The sequence below is a fragment of the Diplotaxodon limnothrissa genome, linkage group LG3 (assembly GCF_057381915.1).
Source record: "Diplotaxodon limnothrissa isolate DT_005_m linkage group LG3, D_limnothrissa_male_GT1.1, whole genome shotgun sequence".
In the NCBI taxonomy this organism is placed as follows: domain Eukaryota; kingdom Metazoa; phylum Chordata; class Actinopteri; order Cichliformes; family Cichlidae; genus Diplotaxodon; species Diplotaxodon limnothrissa.
Window position 1 is genome coordinate 59,078,981 of NC_140598.1, and position 20,816 is coordinate 59,099,796.

General features: G+C 40.9%; 1 protein-coding gene across 2 annotated transcripts in view; it reads left to right on the top strand.

Moving 5' to 3' along the window:
• The window catches only part of LOC146636689 (protein phosphatase 3 catalytic subunit alpha), a 69,091-nt gene that overhangs the window by 30,114 nt on the left and 18,161 nt on the right, over positions 1-20,816 (top strand). For both annotated transcript variants that reach the window (XM_085349658.1, XM_085349659.1), the window contains exons 3-8: positions 11,278-11,402; positions 11,878-11,989; positions 12,382-12,527; positions 13,196-13,335; positions 16,837-16,914; positions 17,828-17,922. In XM_085349658.1, the coding sequence (XP_085205784.1) occupies positions 11,278-11,402; positions 11,878-11,989; positions 12,382-12,527; positions 13,196-13,335; positions 16,837-16,914; positions 17,828-17,922 (696 nt within the window). The remainder of the gene's footprint in view (positions 1-11,277; positions 11,403-11,877; positions 11,990-12,381; positions 12,528-13,195; positions 13,336-16,836; positions 16,915-17,827; positions 17,923-20,816) is intronic.

A 20,816-nucleotide genomic window follows, 5' to 3' on the forward strand; every position in this document is an offset into this window, starting at 1 on the left:
TTGCTCTGTGCAGCATTACAAGGTTGTTGAATATTTCCAATAGGTTCTTATGCAACAGTCTTATAATGAGAAATGCACTTGTATGGACATTAGAGCAAGGTGGATAGCATGTATGGTATTTGTACGTATGGGCCCTGCTTTATTTTGTAAAATGTGACAGCCAATGTAAACACAAAAAACAATTAGAAGATATTTTCTTTGTAGATTAGCAATCCTACAAGTTTACTGCAAGCCATGCAGTGCAGTGTTTCCCAGAGAGCTGCATAGTATTTATGGCAGTAGTAGGTATTGGGTGCACTCCAATGCTTTTAAATTGAAAAGAGAATTTATTGTGTAGTCAGTGTAGGCAAGACAGAGAATACATGTGTGTGAATGACAGGAAGACAGGTGGGAAGGTGAAGTTGGAGGAGTTTAAATATGTGTCAGCTATCCAAAGTAACGAACAGTGCACGAGAGAGGTGAAGAGATTACAAGGGGTGGAGCGGGTGGAGATGAGTGTCGGGGTAGTGAGACCTGCTATGATGTATGGTTAGGAGATTGTGGCACTGACAAAAAGACGGGAGGCCGAGCAGAGATGAAGCTGCTCATATGTTTATTGCAAATGAGCAACAGAGGGGCAGCTTAGGTTCAGTGGTCTGGAGACAGAGTTAAAGAAGTATGGCTGAGGTTTCAATATGTACTGATATACATATACTGGGCTTTGGTAAGATTCCACCCTCTAAATGGAGGAGGAAAGCAGAAGTTCCTCATCCAGTGAATGCTTGAACTGCAGCTGGTCACAATAGTCCCTGCTTTGCTGTGCAGCTTTGGATCTCGGCATAAAACAGGGATTACTCTGGCCGACTCCAGTTTAGGATAGTGCAGTTGGCATCTGTCTGATCCTGGGAGACCTGAGACAGCTTAATGACATTAAGGACTGCTTCAGTAGCAGCTTAAACAGCCCGCCAGTAGGAAACGCAGTAAAGAAAAGAACTAGTTAATTAGCAGTGACTGAACCTCCACTAATTCATCCACTAAAGACGTAAATTACAAAGCCAGTGGTATACATCACCTGCCCATGTAGAATATATGTGTGGGAAACCATGCTGTGCATTTCATTGTAAGATCTACTCAATCATAGGCTGGAATTCCTCGATGTCCTCCTCAGCTCAATCCTGATAGCCGCTTGAAGAAACATTGTATAAACAAGGGTCCTTCTGACACGGGTCAGCTGTAATTTATTTTTGAATGTGTTTTGATTAGGACATTTATTTCCATCGTGGTGAGACCATTACAAAGGTCACCCCAAAGCCTGCTCTGTCATCCAGTGGGGATGACTGTTTTGGAGCCACAGTTTTGTCTGATCTTTTGGTCGGGGCTAATCCGATCATGGAAAGGTGTTTTGTTTTTTCCCCTATGTGAAGTAAATTAATATAGACATTTTCAGGGTTTGGTTTTTTTCTTTCTTTGATTTCTGAGGTCATCATTGATAATATTTGTCAATACTGTCAAGAAAAAATCCATTATTAGCAAATCTCCATGGATATGGATGTGAAGGGTTATGTTTTTTAATAGTTGGGAACTATTTGTATTATATCCAGACAAAATGAATCTAAATCTGACTGAAATATATATAATATGTTCAATATTTAGTTTTGCTGCTTTACTTTAATGGCAGCTTTCACAATATTGCATTCAAATTGATGTTTAGAACAGATTGCGTTTTTCATAAATGCGGGCTAAAACCAGGGGTATTGTTATCATCCAATCTCAATCAAAACACGATCTGACACAGTCTGTATCACAGTGGATTTCACTCGCTCAATGAGCGCGCCCTTTGGAGTGGCTTGTGTAGGTTCTGAAGCCAGGTTGTGTAATGCCCGCCACCCACTCAATAACTGCTGCCCGCTGATATGCTGCTACTCAGGGAGATCACTTTAGCACACAAGCAGTAGATGGCCAGAACGAATTGTTTCTCACTCCAGATAATGTACTCCCACCTGCTCTTCTTATGTGGGCTGTGGTTCTCACCTCTTTTTTGTGTGTTGTATGACAAGAGGGAGGGAGGCAAAGCACGTCTGTAGGTGTACTGGAACAGAGTGATGGGTGGATTGTGTGTTTGCTGCGATAAAGCAGAGCCCTGAGCTGGAGGAGTGAGCTGCTGTAGTGTTACCGTTTGATTTGCTCTGACCAGTGGCGTCCGGGGTTGCACACATGAGACAGCCGCAGTTCACAGTGACCGTCACATCGGGTCTTTTTGGCCACCGATTGAACTCTTAACATCACCGCATCGCCCCGCTATCGCTTGCTGCTGTTCTTCAGCAGCAAGCGATAGCTTTCCAAAAGGTCAGCTGGAGTCCTCCCACACACGGTGTGTTTTCCATTAGCTTCAGGTGAAATCGCTGTCTCTGGCTCCCTAAATGGACTTCTAAAAACATATTGTATATTAATTTTCCTGTGAAAACTGGGAACGCTTAATTTTGATAGTAATTACACTCGTGGTGGTCATCCATTCAGGCAATATCGTATTCTCAGGAGCACAGTTTATTGTGAATATTAGAACGTTTAGTCTACTGATGAGATGGTTACTTATGTTGTGCCATCAGCCTGTGTGGTTTTATACAATAGCTGCATTGGATTGCTGCCTCTGGTGATGCTCGTAGAGGTCCTCTATCAGGTCAGGAGCAGCTTAGGTTAGCCTTTTTATTTTCTTGAGAGATATTGACTGCCATTGTTTGGAGGATTTACTGTCTTGGGGGTGTTTCTATAGTGATAACCAGCCTATGAAGCTATGAATCACTAGGATTTCAGAGTTGTGTTGACCTTTTTCGAAATATATTAATTTCTTGTTGTGTAAAAATTCCATTAACACCTAATGCATATGCTGCAGTTTGAATATTTCAAGTCAAGAGTTAAGTCTGCATAAAACTGTCGAAGAATTCAGTAGTCATGTAGGTTTTAAAAGGTCAACATTTTTTATTTTCCGTCATTTTTTTTTTCAATTTTACATAATGAGTTCATGCTTGTGACTTGGCTTTGCATATACACAAACCTGATATTCAGTTTAATTTTTAATACAGTGTCAAATCACAACAACAGTCACCTCAAGATGCTTTCTATTGTAAGGTCGATCCTACAATAACACATACAGAGAAAAACCCAACAATCATATGACCCCCTATGAGCAAGCACTTTGGCAACAGTGGGAAGGAAAAACTCCCTTTTAACAGGAAGAAACCTCCAGCAGAACCAGGCTCAGGGCGGGCCGGCCTGATATGACCATCCATAATCAGATATCCCAACTGCAGTTTGTAAAGCTTCTGTTTACAATTGAGAAGGCAGTCAAAAGAAATTTGGTGAGCTGAGGGGCTGCACCAACAAGAATGTTGTTCATGCAAAGCTACTCTAGTAGAGCCTAAGAATAAAAGTGAGGCGATGGAAATGAGAATTATGAGTTTCATTTAATTATCTTATTTTGGGGCATAAGACAAATATGTGTAGCTCTAATGAAAACAACTAAGGAATCAACATGTGGGCATTTTAAAACATCAAAGAAAACAATTTGAAATGTAATTTTAGTCAAATCAATAAACTTTTAACAATGATTTAACAATGATACATCGTTGTCAGGATGAATCAATACATTCTCTGTTGGTGAGGAAAAAAATTAAACCTTTCTAACGATGATGGTGTGATTAGAAGTGCTGCATCATGATCATCTATCATATCTGATAGACAAAATATAATTTATGTATCCCAAAGTTTGGAATTTCTGAAAAGTTGGGATCAGGTGGGAACTTGGTGGCATTAAAGCACCAACAGACTGCAATGAAGTATTTTTCTCTGAGTACATACAATTTTAAAAAAAATGGTGTCAATAAATAAGTTTTGTGCAACTAATATTTAATAAAGCTCCTTTTGAGTGTTTTTGTTTCAATAAATCACTTTCACAGGAACTTTACAACAATTGAAAACAGACCAGCGCTCCTTTGAAGTATACTTAGCTTGATTGCAAGAGAGAGTGAGGACGTCCTTAGAAATGGGACTACAACTACAAGGCTCCTTTTAAGTTGGTCCCCGCTGTGGATTTAAACAGTTACTCTGTGTGGGTTTAATAAAAGACAAATGGTAAAGTAGAGGTTTACGATACAGTCACGCAGAGCTGATTCTCAGAGCTGTCTCACGAGGCTCGTAACCTGAGATAATTGCTCTCCAACGCTGTCCTCCAGCTTCCACTAATTGGGTATCTCTGTGAAAGAGTTTTTCACTGGCTCTTATTGTGTTTCTTGCTCCTAGATACAGTTCATAAAGCAACGGCCTCGCAAAAAGAAAGTCTGTGTCCTTTTCAAATTAGATTTAAATCTATTCACCCTGTGGTTAATTACTCAATTAGCCGATTACTTGAAGAATAGATGAATTGAGGTGCGCTGGCTACGAATGCCATGCTTATCATCACAGTTACTGTGATGGTGTTCAGTGGATACTGGTAATTGGTATCTTTGGTGTTATTTGTGTGTTGCATTTTGCAGGTGAATAAACTTTTGTAATATGTTCACTGAACTGGAAAGGCTTTAAGTTTAAAAAAAAAAAAAGAAGAGGAAAAACTTATTAATTATTGTTTTGAACACTAGCTGTGAATTTAATTAAAAAACTTATCTGACTGTATTTGTTGAAATCTGAGGCCCTAATAACACATTTGTCCACGAACATCTCCACCAATATATATGGAACTATTTAATAGGTGTTATCACACAGTGTGTAAAAGACCCGCACAGTGACGTCACGCTAAACACCGTTTAAAAAGAAGATTTCAACCCCTTGAAATGAGCTGAGGAGACCGTGACTGTTTCTTGTATCCAGTGGCGTGTCTAGAAAATTTTTGTTGGGGGGGCCAGGTAGGGGCACAAATTTGGAGAAGGGTGGCAGATGTAATTGGCAGATAATGTTTAAAAAAAATTTCTACCAACCGTTAACCATAATTCAATAATCCTATAAACCTAATAACCAAATGCACTTTTAACTCTTATTAGAATGAGATTTTAACCACTACGATGCAAAGTTTTTAGATACTGCGTTGATAAAGTACAAGAGATACAATCAGTGCTTTGTCAGTGTTTACTCAGCATTCAAGGACAGCAATATTTGCATAGTATTTTTACTGACATATAGTGCACATACGTATGTTTTGGGCAAAAACATTTTTGAATATTAAAATACGAACATTTGTAGCAAACAATTGACAAATTAGCCAATGCCAATGCAAAACTTTATCTGCCTATTAAAAAAAGAAGATAATCTTCTCACAAACTGGTGTTTGATTTTGAAACAGGAAAAAAGTGGGGAAACAACTGAAAAGACTAACATTTGAATAAAACCTGAAAGCAAGTAAATACTTTCTTTGCTTCCTTATGGTAAACTTTGGTAATATTGATAAAGAACAACACTGGCTGATGATGAAATACAGTCAGCTGGCATGGTGACACTGCCAGTATTAACCTGCAGGGCTGGACTGGGACAAAAAATTGGGCATTTTCACTACAGGCCGACCCACCAGGTATTAAAGCCATAAAGACTTTGAATGAAAACAAACCCTGTTGTGACAGTGATGTACAGTCTTGTTGGTATATGTATGATTTCTATACATTTTACGTCAGATAAAAACTTTGGTTGAAAGATTTAGATAGTTATTTAATAAAAGCGAGATATTTTAAATGAGAATAAAAAAGAAAAGTATTTCTTTGTGCCCCCCTCTCCCTGTTAATGCCCTACCTGGCCCCTGGCAAAACTTTCCTAGATCCACCCCTGCACAGTTACCAACTGTCAGCTACATAAAAAAGGATCCTGGTGTTATTAGTCTCTCAGAAACAGTTCATAACTTCCCTTCAACTCATTCATGTCACCTAAAAGGTAAACCTGTTTCTCCATCACCTGTTCAGCTCTGATGATTCAGTAAGGACATCTCCTGGTTTCATCTTCATGTTTCCCTCTCACCACATATCCAAACCCACATCATGACCAGCAGCTTTACAGCTGTGGCTCCAGCAAACATCAGCTGATACTAGAAATTAATATTAAATACATTCTAACAACAGCTGATCAAGCTTAAACGTGCTGCTGTTGTTTAGCGCGACATCTGCTGGTTTCCTCTTTCTGGCGCAAAGTGGGCGATAAACAAACAAGAGAGAAAAGCCGATCAGCTGATCATTGATCAGTTTCATGATTGAAGTAGCAACAGGAGAGGCAGGGGAAGAGGATGAGAGAAGAAGAGGCAGCTGTGCAACGTAATGACAGAATAACTCCAGCTTTGTGTCTTTTTTTCATTATAGCGAAAGTCCTGGACAAACTGCGTCTCTTCTCAGCTCAATACGAAACGTGTAATATTTTCTCTGAATGAGGGACCATTCCATTTTTTAAGGAGCCGTTGGCAACTCTACTAACTAACCTTATGAATAAAATAAAGTTCACTATCAGTAACATCATAGCACCCACCCAGCTGTATAAAAACTCCGTCAAGCTGGCTAGAACGCAGTACGAGTTATTGTAACTGAGGGTAAAAACAAAAGTCAGCACAACGAAAATAAACTCCACCTAAACTTAGTTTATATCTGACCCAGATAGACTGCAGGTCATAACTTCTTACCTGAAGTTCAGTTCACCTGACACTCAGACTGGTGGCTGCCTCGGGGCTCTCCTCCTGCCTCCCCTTCCCTCATCCACCTGTTGCCTCTGTGGAAGCCCCGCCATAGCCACCACCAAACAACTGAGTTATTTTTACACATCAACCTGCATCTGGCCAATCCACCACCTCTCATTGTTCATGCCATTACAAAAAAAATAAAAAATAAGTCACAGGCCATATGCCCGATGGCCAGTCCAGCTATGTTAACCTGCAACCAAATTTGCAGCTCCATACAGCAATGTTACGACTTAGATTACATCTTATAACTCATAACTCTTATGTTAGCTGCCCTCAGTAGCATACTGTCTGAAATATTCCACGGCTGCAATAATTCTTTAAGTGTTATTTTTTCCTTGGTATTCTAATTTCACCGAAGTTTACTAAACTCAACAAACTTAATATTACTTACCGGGACATTTATTCTGTCCTCATTTTCTTTCACCGAAAAATTGTTTCCTGCGGTGCCGTCTTCCGTGCTTGGCTCTCCTACCTTTGCTAACCTGATGCACATAGCGCAGAAGCCGATGCTGCATTCACTTACACTCGGATATCTGAGCTTCACCGTGAAAACATAATCGGACATTTGATATTTGATTGAATTTTATTGTTTTACCTTTGGGGTGGCACCTGGGGTGGCCAGTCTGGTTGGGGGGGTGGCCTGTGCCCCCCCAGGCCACCCCGCTGGACACGCCATTGCTTGTATCAGGCTGTAAACTTGTTTATTTTTGTTGGTCATTTTAACATGGGAGTCTGCAAAGATTAAATCGCCTTTCAACCATAGACTGTATAAAACACTGGCGTAGCTCCCAGATTGGAACAATTAAGCCAATGTTGAATTGCCTTAAACCAGCAGTCTGTGTAAAGACCGAGTACTGTGATTGCAAAAAGACATCTAGTCCTCTAGAAGTCTGTGGGAAAGCATCTTTTTGCATCGACCTCACTTTCTGACCAAACTGTTTCCTAAGTCGTTTCACATAGAAAGAAACAAGTACTCTGCCTCAAGTGGCCGCTAGGGGAACTGCAGTTTTTGCCACTTGGCATAATGGAGCTTCACATTTTAAATGTGTTTTAATCACATTTTTGTTTCTGTGCAGAAATGATCCAAAAGTTAACCAACTCTTGAATCGATCTTTATGGTATCTACAAAATTGAGCAGAGGCTTTTCAATCACATTATCTGACATCCCTCAATGTTGTCTAAGCAGCTAATCTCCTGTTGCTTCTGTTCATCCTGTATCCTCGGGGAGTGAAAAGAGTATTGGATCACAGTGATAAGAAACTAATTCAGACTGAATCGGTGTGCTGGCTCATTCCTGACACAGATGTCATCCAAGAAGCCAAACCTGACGGTCGGTTTATCTCATACCTGCTGTGCTTGTTGTAAAATAACAAATCTATATGATTATAGTTTAAAGTTACGAGATAAAGTCATTGATTACTAATAAAATGTGGTATGATGTTCATCAAAGCTACAAGCTACCTCTGCTGGCACCCTGTGGCATCTGGCGCTGAATTGTTGGCGAGTGATCCTTTGGGTTGTGTGGTTTACAAGGTTTCTAAAGAAGTTTCTCGAGAATGAATCCACAGTGCTCGAAAACTATGCCTCTATCAACCAGTCAGGTTGCGTTTTACAAGCTTTCCTGCCCAGACTTATCATGAGTGTTATGGTCCTGAAACTGAGACCAAAATATGGAGTTTCATATCACACTTGAGCTGTTCCATTTCACAACAACTTTTGAGATAGTGCCTCTTATCATTTGTGTGGACACCATATGTATAAAGAATGTAACTATATGCTGCTGACAATCATGTCGTCACATTGCCTGTGCTAAAAAGCCATGTGGGGCTGTGTTGGTTAAATCATGCTTTAAAGCATAAACTGGAAACGCACCAGAATGAGGTTTGTTTTTGTTGATGATCCAGTAAATGTTATTGTGACATCTGTTTGTTTTTTGTCCTCATTTCTTTCATAGGTTCATTATTTTAAGAGGTAGGATGACTAAGTGTGGGTAAAGTATTAACCAGATCTATGATTTGAAGAATAAGTGCACTCCCTAATATATGTAGTAAAGATTAGTATGTGAGCACCAAAGATTTACGTCACCATTTCAGTGTCTGACAAATGTTGAAATGCGTCCCATCTCCCCCTCTGTTCCCATGTTGTGTTGTTGATTAATGGACTGAATAGTTTTAGCAGAACATTAAGATGTCAAATGAAGTTCCCCTTTGACCTTTACGTATAAAATCACGCTCCTTCTAGGAAGTCTTGCTACTCTGTATCTTGGTAACGCCCCCCGGAGGTTATTTTGGGCAGTTATTTATTCCACTACACAACCACTTGCGTCAGTCCAGCAATACCATTGGCTGAGTATGTTTCCCTGCTTGGCTGTCTTAAAGAAGACAATGGCTCAGGAGAGGTGGGTGATTCAGCAATGCCCATGATCCAGAGTACACAAAATGGAGGAAAAAAAAGATTGTAAAGTCCAAACGCTGATCTTAACCCAAACTGTATGTAACTACAGGGGTCCAACAAAGAATGGCCACGCATCATACTGATGTCTTCGGAAATTTATTTCTCTCTCTCTCTCTCACTCTTATTGTCTTCAGACACCGTGAAAACTGAAGAAACACAAAGTATACAACATAAATGTTTTGAGCTTTTCAGTCTCTCATATCAGTGTCCATAAACAGTCTTGTGCAAGCAGAACAGAAAAATGCACAATAATGGATATCACAAAAATGTCCTCTCATTACCAGTGTAGAACACGTATGCAACATTATACAAACAATATACATGAAACCATACCGTGTGCGCCTCTTGGACCACATGCAGAATAACATTAACGCTGAGGCTGTAGATGCATCTGTAGCCACGTATCCATGCTAGCTCCACAATGCCGTGATTGTGCTCTCAACCAAACTCTGGTCATGTGACAATTACAAATATTACCTCATACAAACTTTACAGCACTTTACATATTTAACAAACCCATATTTTGTAATCACATATTTTAGACATGTTTTTTAATTAATGTTACACTTTTATCATCTTATCTTGTAAATAAAAGAACTAAATTAAGCATGAATCTATCACAGAAACATGAAATAACCAACTTTATTTTAACTGTCTCAGGGACAGTTACACTGTAAACCTCTGGCATGTCCACCTAAAATTATGATGATCTGAAACAGGTTTTGAAGTGGTCTCAAAAGCAGATACAGGAAGGGTTTGATGGATTGTTGCAGGATTACTAAATTAAAGAGTCCAGTCTTTGTGTGGTCTGATCCAGAAATCCTGGTTAATCCAAAAGCTCATAACTTTTTTGTAAGTGATAGAGTGACCAGATAGCACCGAAGCCACGTACTTTGTAATTGTCTTTTAATATTTGTCGTGACAAAGCCAGGTTTTTAGTCGCATCAACAGGGGAAACTTAGAAATTAACACAGCTGGAAGCTTTGTGGTGGTTTAAGTTCAGTCAAATGCTAGTTTATTTGTTCAAATTAAGTCTCGCAAGCCAGCTGAAACACCTGAAGGTTATAAAGAGATTGAAAGAGGATGGGATGGAAAAGCAAGGCGTGGAAAGGGACACTCAGTTCTTGTGATTCCAAAGTATTACAGCATGTTAGAAGGAAGATGGCAGATGCACTGTTAACAATTTTTGCAGGCTTTGATTAAAAATCTCTTTTTAGGAAAAGCTTGTTTGGATTATTTCTTATTTACCTTACTTTGTGCAATGGGATAAACGCTATGTGCAGAGTTATTAGGCAAGTCATAATTCCCATGATTCACTTTATTGTGTAATACTCTCAATCCAAACTCAAAGTTTAACAATATGAAAGTGAGTTTTGTTATCTTTAGGAGGAATATAATTATGCATATTATCTGGACATAATAAATTACAGAGAAGATTTTTTTCCAAACTCTCATCCTTATTCTCAATTTTATACAGCGTGTGTATATAAAACCGATGACGTGGTATGTTGGTTTCTTGAACCATTTGGAAGCAGCTCGGCCTCCGAAATGTGTCCAAAGATCCTCATTTGGTCATTTTTGAGGCTTCTGCTGGCCAAACAGTGGGCTGCTTGAAAAACGAAAGGGAGAAAAATCTAAATGTGACCATTTTCATCACTGTGGACATGTTGTCAGCAGTAGTTTCTCCCTGTTCATTTTCCACAACACCTCTGAAATGTTCTTGGCCCATCAGCCTGTAAACAGTTGCCATGTTTCAGTAGTCTTTACCTTGGCATTTTGGCATTTAGTAGAGCTGAGGGACAACCAACAGAGTCAACAAAGTGCTCTGCAAAGCTGGTAATGGTGTGGGTGTGGAGCCCGACTCTCTGACAGCGGTTTCAGAAAGGATGCAATCCAAGTTGCAGTCAATACTGAACAACCGTTCACGCCCTCTCCATCGTCCACTACATCTTGTGCTGATCAGCCACAGGAGCGTGTTCAGCAAAACACTCATTCTCACACGATGCACCGCAAAACACCACTTGTAATGCCTTGTTTGTATTGTGTGTGTGTAACTTTTCACACTAAGAACTTTAGTTTTACTTCTTCTTTTTTACATAGTTTACATTTTTATCGTTCATATTTTCTTTTTTCTGACCTTTTTCCAGTTTGCGGAGACATCCACGGGCAGTTCTTTGACCTGATGAAGCTGTTTGAAGTAGGAGGCTCACCAGCATCCACGCGCTACCTTTTCCTGGGGGACTACGTTGACAGAGGGTATTTCAGTATTGAAGTGAGTCTGTATATTTGTTTTTGTCCTCACCAGGGCCTAATCAAGTGTGACACACGCCATGTGTTCGGCTGAAGCTGTGTTTATTAATAGCTTTCTCTCAGCGTAGATCAAATCAGGCTGCAGATATTGTAGTGGTAATAGGCTTTTGTAATAATTTCAAATGTGCCTTGGAAAGCAAATGTCAGAGTGAGGCTTGGAGTTATATATATATAGAGAGAGAGATTTTAAAATAAAGCAATATACAGATATTTAATCTGGGAATTTGCCTATATGTGTATATGGCCTGAAATATTATTCTTTTATTAATAAAAGAATAATGTGTTGGCGTGTGCCATGAGCACAAAATGCAGAACTACTTTTATTGTGCCACTCTGTAAAAGTGACACGATGTGACTCGATGGTTTTATGCTTCCAGCCTCTTAGAAATATGACAAGCTAACAGTTTCCTGCTTTCTTTTGTTCTGCTTTGTTTCAGTGTGTGCTGTACTTGTGGGCCTTGAAGATCCTTTACCCCAAAACACTGTTTTTGCTGCGTGGGAATCACGAATGTCGACATTTAACAGAGTATTTCACATTTAAGCAGGAATGTAAGTAACGCTTGTGCACTTAATGTTTAACCTTTTGATATAAAGCGAGTTAGCCTCTGAAGCTCTGCACGGGGAGGGAGCAAATTGAGTTATCCTTGCTAAAAAGCTGTTTATTATGTGTGCAGTTCAGCCACTGACCTCAAATGTTCACTTAAAAGCACACTCTGGCCCATTACAGGATTCAGCCTTTATATTTGTACATGTCAAAACTGTTTCTGTTGGACTCGGACGAGATGGGGGGGGGAAAGCCCAACGAAACCCAACAAAAGGGAAGTTTTTGGAACTGCGGAGAGCCTTTCCGTCCGAGGCCAGTGAACTTCCCTGATGTATGAGAGCGCCGTTGTTTGACTTGGCATCCTCTGTTCTCCCTGCCCCGTTTCTCCCCATGACAGGCAGAATTAAGTATTCAGAGAGGGTGTATGACGCATGTATGGACGCCTTCGACTGCCTTCCCCTGGCTGCACTTATGAACCAGCAGTTCCTGTGTGTACACGGAGGACTATCTCCAGAAATCACAAATCTCGATGACATCAGGAAAGTATGTGTCCGATTTTTTTTTTTTTTTTTTTTTCCCCCCTTAATTTTAATAAAGCTACAGTCCTGTGTTTTAGCATGCCATAACAACATTGCTTGCAATGAGTGAAGTTATTCCTCCGGATCTGTGTGCAGACGTGGACACGGTGGATTGTAAGCAGCAGTCTGGTCCTACCTCTGATTAAAAAATGTTGACGAGTCAGATCCAGCTTTCAGACTAATTCAATAATTCTAAATGGATTTTGTGGCTGCAATCAGAGGGCATGCATAATAGAATTTTCTCTATTGAAGTGTCCATCATGCTACCCATCCAGTAATCCACGAGCTTTTGTTGGAGAAAGAGCTACTCTTGCCTGAAAGCAAAGCCATTTATGTTCAGCGCTCGTAAAGAACGGCTGCCAGTTTTTGCAAGTTTTTTCAGGCCTTTCCTTGAAAGATCCTTCCATGTCCTGAAAGACAAGTGGTGTCTTTTGACACGTCACCCATATTGTGTTACCTCGAATGCGATTTAAAATCCCTTCAGCAGACATGTTACTTAATTATGATCATAGCTGTAGTCGCCAGCTCGGCTATCGCAGAAGAAGCAATTTCTCCGCAGCAGTGTGAAGACTCCGTGTGTCATATTTCCATTCGAACAGACTGACGGGAGTCTTGACTTTTTCCCTTCCACAGCTAGACAGATTCAAAGAGCCCCCTGCATACGGTCCAATGTGTGATCTGCTGTGGTCCGACCCCCTGGAGGATTTTGGGAACGAGAAGAGCCAGGAGCACTTCACGCACAACACAGTGCGAGGCTGTTCCTATTTCTACAGGTGAGTGTGTTCTGCGTTGATTCACAGTCATGTGATTTATTTATTTATTTGTTTTTAAGACATTTGTGTGTGTGTGTTTGTTTTCTTTTTGGATTCCAAGTAGCTGTCAGAAGGAAAGCAGCTTTAGTTTAGAGTTACATTCATCTGCAAGCCAACATTGTTTTTGTTGGAATCGGAATTAAAAACAAGATGTTGTTGCCGGTATTTTAGAAACTTTCGGTGCTCTTATTCCGCTTAGTAAAACTAAATAACCTGATTAGTTTTACTTTGTGTTTTTTTTTCTCTAAACAAAATATTTGAACTTGGAGGGGTGAAGGAGGGGGAAAAGAGTTAATAACTTCTCTCCTCCCATCCCACAATGCTCACGCCTCTGCAGCATCCCAGCTGTGAGACGGTTGTTAGAGCGCGCTGTGCAATTGAGAAATCACAAAGACTCCTCCCTAGACTGTCGCCAGTATTTATGTAACCCACATTACCTTCAATTGAGCTGAGTAACTGAACAAACTGAGGAAATGCTCGGAGCGAGCGGCTCGCGCTGTCACAAAATGTAATGAACTGGCACATTACCACGAGGCACAGTCCCGCTTCTAAATGCGCTCGGCACTCCCTCCACTCATTACGGCCTGAGTGATGCTTGCTTCGCCCTGGCGTGCCTCTGGCGAGCAGCAGAAGTCGTTGGAGATGTCCCCAGGCTCCTAATAAGCATTTTCTCATTTTCTTTTTTTTCCCCCAGGTGTTTCATAACTACTTACTTAATAGTATTTTAATGCCCATGATGCTCAGAGAACGACTGAGTCTCGATATTGCAGATCAACAAGTGGTTCTGCGTTCAAAGAATATTTTGCCCACGCGTGTAGTCACCAAAAATGTAAGCTCTGTGGCCTTTTTGCCTCATCGACAGATCCGATCACATGTTTGTGTTGTATCAGCATCCCAGTTAACCTTCTGCCACTTCGCTCAGAATTCCTCTGGAGTCTTTCTTTCATCGTTGTCCCCTCGACTCCATCTGCCCAGGGGATTGCTGCTAATTGGCATCACATTGAGTTTCAGGATTTATGAGACGGTTTTAGCCAGACCGGGAGAGAGCCATTCCTCAATACTCCTCCCCAAACCTATCGGCTTCTTTACCCCCCCACACCATCGCCACAGGCACGCTCGTAACACTTTTACAAACGGTATTCAGGCGTGAAATTGCACATGTTTGAGATACGGCTGCTTTTTACAAACGCCTCCACTCGGTAGTGTGTATGAATAAGCCTACAGTGGATGTTTAAAAAAGCAAAAAACATCTGTAATCAGTTCATATAAACAACTTTAAAGCTTTAATTTTAACCTAGCGAACGAGTTCCTCTTGGATCGCACATGGCGAAGTAATTTCTTGTACATCTCTTCTTGTTGTCCAAGGAGCACATTAACATCTGTGCCCCGTTGTTGGACAGATGGGAGACGATCTAATCTCAGAACGCAAACTGCCAAAAGACAAATTAGGCCAAAATGTGTCTCGACTACCAAACAGCAGCATATGGCACGTATCTACATCTGCTGGAGGAAATCAAGTGAGAAATCAAACATTTTTTTCTAATTTCTCGTCCCTTGTAAAGAAAAACAAACTCATTGCGTCGTTAATTCCTTCATGGCATCTGCTCTCTCCTTTCACATGACTCCCAGCAGAACGCACGTGTTCTTGTGTCTACATGCGCCGCGATTGTTGATAGATTTCTCCTAATGCCTTCACTTTTAATAATTAATCTCTGCAGCGAGCGTGGAGCAAGACATCCAAAAAAACAGCCAGTCAGATTAACGCTTGCTTGTATAAATTTGCTTGATAATGACCGTGTCCCAGAAGGACTGTACAATAGGAAATGCAAATGTAAAGCTGCAAAACGCTTCTCTGCGGATCACACTTGAACAGAACTCCACAACAGCTTATCAGAGCCATTATGAAACCTCAGCGGTGCTTTGCGTTGATTATAGAGAAGTCTAAAAAGCTATTTTAAAATCAGCAGGTTTCGTCGTGCAGCAGTTGCTGAGGAAAATGTCTCGTTTGGTTTTGATTGCAGCGTGTGGGTGGTGTTCATTGTCGGGCAGAGGTGTCGAGCTAGGATTACAGAACCTAGTTTAAAATCCAGCCTGTATTTTATTCAAGAACTTAATATTACTTCAGTGAATCAAAGAGATTTGAGCATTCAGGGGTGTTCATTTCTTGGTGCACTTTTGTGTTTTTAACTTCTGGGTTGAATAAAAAGCGAGAAAAACTAATTGGGGTGTAGAGACGGGGCCCAGAGAGATGGGGATTTGAAGCAGACTGACAAAGAGCATTTCTAAGTAACCGAATTGTAGCAGTGATTTTAAAAAAATTGAGAAGGATGTTGTAACCCAGAGTAGAAGAAGAAGCGGGCAGCTGTTGCGCAGCGCCTGGGGACCAGCTCCAGATGTAAGCCTCGGTCAAGGGCGCGACGACAGAACATCCAGCCTAGTTTTTGATGGCAGGGGAAGCTGGAGCTCCACACAAAAGGGCCCTGTCCTTTTAACATCACGAATGATATTTCAAATGCTCTCATCTAATTAACTTCTGCGGCTCGCACAGGGCTGTAAAGTGGCTTGAAATTTCATCTGCATAGCCGCAAGATGCCAGGGGAGGAGAGGAAAAAAGAGAAACCTCTTGAATTTCGCCCCTGTTACTGTCGAATAAATCCTCCCACACTGAAGCGTTTCACATGTTGCGCGTCGGTGCCACTCATTTATTGCGAGTTGTCACTCACTTTGCGAATCGTGGGTTTCTTTGAAATGAACAAAACCTCGGCGTCCACTGGGGTTTTATTTTATTTATTTAATTTTTATTCACGCGGGGTTGAAGCATCTCTCAAATGTTTGACGGGAAGGCTGTTTTTCAAGAAAACCTATAATGAGATCATTGTTTTTGTTCTTTTTTTTTTTTCTTAAAAAAATAAATAATCTCGAGGAAAGGATAACCGGTGGAAGCTGGCGCTGCAGGATGGCAAACTGCAGAGAAGATCTCTGAAGCCTTATTGTACTGCAGTATGCTGGCAGTAAGGGTTTTAGTCATGCTGCTCACAAACTGAAAGATCAGCTCAGGCATGAAACAATGCCCTGCTTTTATTCCTTAAAGTATTTCGCCGTGTGTCACTCTGTAAAATAAAATCCAGCATTTGAAAATGGTCGCACTCTTATGTTCTGAACCTTTTTTGAGAAATGAAGTGCATTATTGGTGATTATATGAGGTATGAGTTATCAAGCCTTCGCTCAGGAAGTGAAAGAGCCTGCTTTAAATTTCAGGTTAGATGTTAAGATCACCTTTAAAGGCTTTCATAATAATCTTGATGTATTTTTATTCAGTGTGCGGCTGGTTTTAGAGCTTGGCCACTGTTTCCCTGGGCACAATCAATAAAGAGCCATGACTTATTTGGTTTTTCTATTGATTGTCCTTTCTTGGTCTTTTCTTGACATGTGAGTAAACCAAATACCTCTTTTATTCAACAGCTACCCTGCAGTCTGTGACTTTCTACAACACAATAACTTATTATCTATCATCCGGGCCCATGAAGCACAGGATGCTGGGTGAGTGCTGTGGTATTTTGTCTTTTCTCATCCCACTGTCACACAGAGCGATTCAGACTGGGGTATTAAATGAAAAGCCTTCCCCTGGTACCTAGGGGTTTGCTCCAGTCTGTCTGGGAGCAAGTTCAGGGCAGCCTGATCTTTGAGAGGAGCCACGTTAATCCAAGAAATGAAAAAGAAACCTCCGTGAGGAGCGAGCTGGCCAGATGTGAAGCGACAGGAATGATTCACGCAGCTCGCGGTGCGGTTTAAAAAGTGTTGCGCATTTCACATTTAGACACCTTTACAATTTTAACTACCCAGCAAATGTTTTTGGCACAGCAGGAGGTGTGATAAGCATTTCATCAGGATTTCTACAAAAATAAAGCCTCTTTGAAATGTTTTTGTTTTTTTAACACTGCCAGGTGGGTGGATGTGTCAAGCCGATCTTCCTCTAAGCAAGGTTAAGACAGTGGGAGGCACAGCAGCAAAGTTGTTTACCATTGCACTCCCACTGGGTGGTCACATGGGACACCTTGGCCCTCAGTTGAGATAGCTGCCCCAAGACACCTCAGACCACACATCATTAAGTTAATGGCTCCCTTTTAGACTTAATTTGCAATACCCAGTGAATATGCAGATATTTTTTTATGGCTGCAGTCTGTGGTCTAATAAATCGTCTAGGCTAAAACATGAAGCTTTAGTCCATTCCAGATATAAATACGTAGCATTCCCCATCATCAGTAGCTGTTAGTTGCATCAGACTACTCAGAACTTGGGACTTTAGCAAAGGGATTTACTCTCTGGAGGCACAGTGAAATATTAGGCAATAAAAATTATCACTACTAATCAATCTCAAGGGTCAAATGCAGTTGAGTAATTCATGAATGAATAGTTGAAATGTTAACTGATGCTTCTCCCTGGAACTTCACAGATACCGCATGTACAGAAAGAGTCAGACCACTGGCTTCCCGTCCCTTATCACCATCTTCTCAGCACCTAACTATCTAGATGTCTACAACAACAAAGGTAAGAGCGTGGAATTTGTCGTAATCAGTCTACTGCGGCTTGTAGCTTTTGAATACCAGATTGTGACATGTCGTTTTATGACTTGCCTAAGGCGACATAATATTCACTGTCAAGTCGATCCAGGCTGTAGAGTTGTTAGTGTCAGATTTGTTAAAGATGAATGACAGCAGTGTCTCAAAATGCTTCGAAATCACTGCAGGATGATTGTAGATATAACTAATATTATGATTTTTTTGGGGAGGTTATTTGTGAAGAATTGCTCTACATTCATAAACTGTATAAAAAGACAGACGCAGCTTCTATATCTGATAGGGCTGCCACAAACGATTATTTTGATAGTCGACTAGTCACCGATTATTTTTGCGATTAGTCGACTAATCAGATCATCATCCATTGGACGTAAAACGTACAGCTTATTGCACCAGCACCACTCGAGCATCTCACACTTCTGATAATCAGTTGTCTGCCTGACATTTATTCAGCTGTGTAAAAACTATAACTTTAATCTCAGCCAAACCGATTTACTCAGGAACAAATAAAATACTAAAAAAAGCCAAACGATAACATTTTAAGTTATCTAAGTGACTTATATATCATGTTTAACCTGAGTAGCGAAAGACAGCAGGGGGGTTTGAAAACGATTTGCCGGGAGTCCGGTGTTCTCACGGCTCTAGTGAGCCTAGCCCCCGGTTAGCTATCGAGCTAGTGGGTAACAGACGTCTCCGAAAACGTCGGAGCGCTTTTGAAAATATGCGGTGTCTTGATAAACTGAGCAGATATTTGAGGTTTACACAGCTACATTCTCGCCAGAAAATATGTTCAACGTTTATTTTGTGACCCAGAAAGTATAATAAGAGAGTTAAAACTAACTAGCTGCCGCCATTGTTGGAAACTGAGCAGGGCCACGCTATGAATTCTGGGATAGGTTGGGCCACAAAGCGACCCATCCTTCAAATCTGGGGAAATGAAGGGCGCGTTTGTCGGCCGCATTTGTCGGAGTCTTCGAATTTGGACAGTCTTCGACGTGTCGCTGTAAAGTAATCTGCCTACAAATGCGGGCACAGGAGGATGCGGTTCCTAAATTTGGACACAGCTACGATACCGGACACCGCTTCTTCTTCTTCGAGGTTTAACGGCAGCTGGCATCCTCGTACATGCAGTGCTGCCATCTTCTGTTTCAGTCCGTTATTACACTCTTAAATCCTACTACTTATTCCTGCGTCTTTTGGGATCTTACAAAGCTTGAAACGATGCTTCGACTATTAAATTAGTCGTCGACGATTTTAATAGTCGACGTAATCGTGACTAGTTGACTAACCTTAGAGGTTTTTCTGAAATGAGTGGTTTCTGTCCTATTTCAGGTCTACTTTTAGTTTGTGAGGGTGGTCTCTGCCTATGTGGCCACCCTTGGAAAAACCCAGAAGCTATTCTAGTGGTCATCACACGACATCTATATTGATATATATTCCAATAGAGAACTACTCTTCCTTGGGTCAGTGGTGTACACAAAAGTTGGTTTGCACTATTTGTCCTGTGCAACATTGATTTTAGTCTGGTAGTTTTGGGGAGGGAGCTGGTGTGAAGTGGCCTGGTGCCGCATCACTTGGCACCTAGTGACGCCCGATGCTGTGCTGCGGTGCCTGCACTGAGATGGGCTCGCCTTTGTGCTGTGAGTCAGCACTTTTCCCCGAGAGAACAGACAGTATCTGCTTTAACTGTGGGGGCACGTTTGGAATGGTGACATCGGTGGGAAAACCACAGGAAATGGGAAGGAAAGAGTGACGGGGGCTAGTTCGTGCTGTTCTGCAATGCCTCTCTTGATGAAATGCCACATCACCGCAGTGGTTATTACACATGTGAGGGCTTTCCTATTTGCAGGTGTGTGCCATCTTTGGTGAGATATTAGGTTACGTTTGTTTACTTTTTTTGGAGCTGCCTCCTTCCCTACACAGTGAAGATGGTGAAGAAGTGTGGCACTGTGCCTTTGTTTATTATTAGAAACCTATTTGTTCCATGCCAACTAATCTTCCTAGGACTCACAGTCAACACAGCACAATCCAAACAAACAAAGTGATGTGAAGCACGTGTTTGGGTTTTTGTTTTGTTTTGCTTTTTAATTCTGGTAACCAATTGCCCGGAGAATCGTTTAAGTCTTCTGGAGATCATAATGGAACAGCCGAAATATCAATTTTTCTTCCCGATTTTGTCTCAACGCTTCTTTTAGACGTAGCTGGTGGATGTTCAGCTGATTAAAATACTACCCAGGGCATTGGTGGTTATCAGACAGAAAAGATTGCTTTGTGTTGTTTCAGAACTGACTTCATTTAGACATAAAAATATATCTTCCCCCAGAGTACATGCTTTAAAAAAATAATAAAATAAAATACAATTTCTCAACATTTACTCTCCGTTGCAAAACGATGCACACTTTTTGACTAAATCCATTTTCTTAATGTAGCTACAAGCAGTAATGAAGGCAGCCGTGCAGTTCAGTAGAGCAAAGTCGCGATGGAAATGTGATCTAATCCTGTTAAAAGCTGAGCAGTAAGCACTGATATAAAAAATGCTTTTTTGCTCATTACAGAAAGTTACCAGACACAAGAATTACTTATAGATATTAGGTTAAATCCATTTTTTTGCAACTTGCTGGTTTTTATTTCGTTTTTTAGTTTTTCGCTTGGTTGTAACAAACACTTTCTAAATTTTCAGTACAACAACTAACGTGATGCTGGGCCATCTGTGTTAATTTTAGTAAAAATGTTTCCTCCTTAAAAAATAAAATAAAAATGAATTGTGACCTTTCAGTCTTCAGTGGGTGTAAACCAGTTTAACAGTCTGTGTCGTGAAGTTTTCTGCTTGATCTCAGGAATCTTAGTGTTTCGTATCTAAAAACT